We start from the raw sequence: 2,866 nt of genomic DNA, 5'->3' as shown, positions 1-2,866 counted from the left end.
AGGAACAGCTCTATGCTTTTAAGTCCAGGTGGAGGTGGTGCCCAGCGCCTGCTGCAGCCCGTCAGCCAGGAGACAGGAGCACTCGTGTCAGGCTTGTCCTGCGGAGAGCCACTGCTTTTGTAACTCGAGAAGCTGGCAGGCACCGCTCTCTCAATCAACTGACTGGAGTCACTTGCAATTTACACTACAGCCTGGGAAGCAGGCTCCTCCGGGTTCAGGGCAGGAGGCTCACCCGGGCAGCTCCATGTCTTGCTTTACCACACCAACTCCATCAGCCCAAGGTGCCAGAACAGAGCAGAGGTGACTCCCATGGCACATTCACCAGCTCTGCAAATACAAGCTCCTCTTAACAAGTCTGATTAATTGAGCTGCTCCCAAAGAAGCAGTAATTACATCTGCCCCAGGGCAGGGAGAGGGGCCAGGTGATTTCACAAGACAGAGGGGACAGAGGGTCTGAGTGACAGCTCCAGCCTGGCGAACAAGACAAGGCAGCCCTGGAGCAGCAAGATCCACAGGCAGCCAGGAACTGGGGTCCTTCCTGTGCACACATGCCAGAGCTCAAATTTTCTCCAAAGGCCTGCCTTCCAAAATGGAAGGGAAACTTTTATTTTAAGAGCATTCAAAAAAAAAAAACCAAACAAAAAAAAAACCAAACAAAAAAAAACCCACCCAAAAAACAAACCCCCAATCTTTGGTGTCACATAAGTAAAGGGAGGAAAGGAAGAAAAAAGATCTCGTGTAAAACACGAAACACTGTCAAGGGAGTGCTATGGTACAAAGGCACAATCCAATATGAACATATAATCTATGTACAGCCGTGCCAGCAGCACGGGGTGCATTGCCAAGTCCAGTCCGGTGCCCACCACCCTCACCAGGGTCTCCAGACCGAGTCGGCCGTGCCAGGTGGTGGGCCTGGCGGTGAGGCAGCAGTGGCAGCCGTGGGTGGGCCGCCATACAGAGGCAGCACAGCTCCACCAGGAGCAAAGGCAGTGCTGGGGATGAGGAAGGCAAACTGCCCATCAGAGGCCGGCAGCAGCTGGAAGCCACCGTACACCTTGGCCGCATCGGCACCCGGCTTGCAGGGCATGCCCGGGAGCGGCCCCACGCCCCCGCCTGGAGGAACCAGGGGTGGCCCAAAGGCTGCGGCCGGTGGCAACGGGGGCGGCGGGGGGGGCGCAGGGTAGTTCATGGTGTTGATCTGGGTCATGCAGCTGGCCAGGTGGCCCAGGAGCCGGGTGCGCACCTCAGTGTTGACGCCCTCGCAGGTGGAGAGAAACCGCGTCACCTCGTTCATGCACTCGCTGAAGCCGGCTCGGTACTTGCCCAGGACTGTGGGGTCTGTGCTCAGGGCAGCTGTGGGAGGAGAGAGGCACACAGCAGTCAGCAGGCTCCACAGGGAAGAGAGGTGCGCAGCCCACCAGCATTGCATCCTACAGCGTCTCTGAGCTAGGAATCCAGATGGGGAAAGCAGTCCCTCTGGCAGTATGTCTTGTGTTCCCAAGCACCAGGATTTCAGACAGAGAGCACAGCCCCTCTGCTACCAAGTCCACCAGCACCAAGGACCCAGTGGGGAATAAATAAGTCCCAAGAACCTCCTTATGTCTCCATATACCAGAGACCCAGGCAGGAAACACAGTACTTCCAGTGGCTCTTGTGCCTCTCACACTCCCAAAACAGATCCATGTGCAGAGCACAGCTCTGCTAGCAGAGGGAACTCAAGCTGGGACTGCAGCCCTGCATGTGCCCTGCAGCACCAGAAACGCACAAACAACACAGTGACCTTCTCCTTATTGGGGATACTAGCACAAAGCATGATACCCCTCACCACCCCCAGTAGCAGGGAATGGAGCACTGTGTCCCCCATGAAAACAGGATTCACGTGCGGAGGCGCTGGCACCAGGAATACAGGTACAGAACACACCTCCCTCCCCTCCATCACTCCCCGGGGATACAGGTGCAGAGCCTGGTGCTCTGCTATCCTCCCCACCGAGCAGGCAGGCTGAGTGTGTGATGGTCCCAGCCCCCGGGCTGCGGGCAGCGCCACCCCAGCTCCCTCTCTCCGGTTCCCCCTCGGGACTCACCAGTCATCTGGGCTCGCTGGAGGCTCCGCAGGTGCTTGACGGTCATCTCCAGAATGTCGGCTTTCTCCAGCTTGGAATGCCGGGAGCTCTGCGGGAACAGGCGGGGTTCAGACCGGCCCGGCAGCGCCGTTTGCCCCCGCACCCCCCGCCCGGACCCCCCTGCGCTTACATCCTTCTTCAGCGCGTCCAGGATGAGCGTCTTCAGCTGCCCTAGGCTCTCGTTGATGCGCGCCCGCCGCCGCTTCTCCATGATGGGCTTGGAGGACTGCAATAGAGGCGACAGTCAGCGTCCGGCACGGCTCCGCACGGCGCTGCCCGTTCCGTCCCATCCCGTCCCGGCCGCCCTTACCTTGCGATGCTCCGCCGCCGTCTTCGGCTTGTCGGGCGTCGCATTGACGCTGGCGGGGGTGGCGGCCACCGGCGAGGCGCTGCTCTTCTCCATCAGGTCGGCCGGCATGGTGCGCCGCCGGGAAGAGGCGCAGCGGCGGCAGTGGGAGCCGGGCCAGGCCGTGCCGTGAGGGAGCGCTGGGGGCGGCGGCGGCGAGGCCGGCGGGGCGCGGGTGCCGCGCGCCCTTGGCCGCCCCTACTTATATAGCGCGCGCCGCACGCGCGCGGCTCGTGTGAAACGTCCCCCGCCGCCGTTCCCACACTCGCGCCCAGCCAATGGGCGCCGCCCGCACGCGGCCCCGCTCGTGGACGGCGCCCGCCCATTGGCTGCGCGCCGCGCGGCGGCCGCCGGCCAATGGCGCGGGGCGGGCGGCCGCGGTTTAACCCCTTGGGCACCG

At 61.9% G+C, this 2,866-nt stretch overlaps 1 protein-coding gene across 1 annotated transcript; it reads right to left on the bottom strand.

Annotated features, from left to right (window-relative positions):
- Positions 1–640: 640 nt before the first annotated feature.
- On the bottom strand, positions 641–2,589 carry HES1 (hes family bHLH transcription factor 1). Its single transcript, XM_058031252.1, has 4 exons — positions 2,431–2,589; positions 2,251–2,346; positions 2,082–2,169; positions 641–1,353 (listed from the first exon to the last, which is right to left on the bottom strand). Exons 1-4 carry the CDS (start codon positions 2,536–2,538, stop codon positions 869–871), a joined length of 777 nt encoding a protein of 258 aa, XP_057887235.1. The 5' UTR covers positions 2,539–2,589; the 3' UTR covers positions 641–868.
- Between the last annotated feature and the right edge of the window lie 277 nt (positions 2,590–2,866).

This window comes from Melospiza georgiana, chromosome 10 (genome assembly GCF_028018845.1).
Source record: "Melospiza georgiana isolate bMelGeo1 chromosome 10, bMelGeo1.pri, whole genome shotgun sequence".
Taxonomy (NCBI): domain Eukaryota; kingdom Metazoa; phylum Chordata; class Aves; order Passeriformes; family Passerellidae; genus Melospiza; species Melospiza georgiana.
Note: the sequence above shows the minus strand (reverse complement) of the source record. Positions and strands in the feature narration are given on the sequence as shown.

Bases quoted from the DNA above. Each gene is read 5' to 3' on its own strand.
- HES1 (XM_058031252.1), bottom strand. From the start codon at position 2,538: ATGCCGGCCGACCTGATGGAGAAGAGCAGCGCCTCGCCGGTGGCCGCC. The intron at 2,170-2,250 runs GTAAGCGCAGGG...CTGTTCCCGCAG, and splicing joins TGGACGCGCTGAAGAAGGAT to AGCTCCCGGCATTCCAAGCT. The intron at 1,354-2,081 runs GTGAGTCCCGAG...CTCCTCCCACAG, and splicing joins CCAGCGAGCCCAGATGACTG to CTGCCCTGAGCACAGACCCC.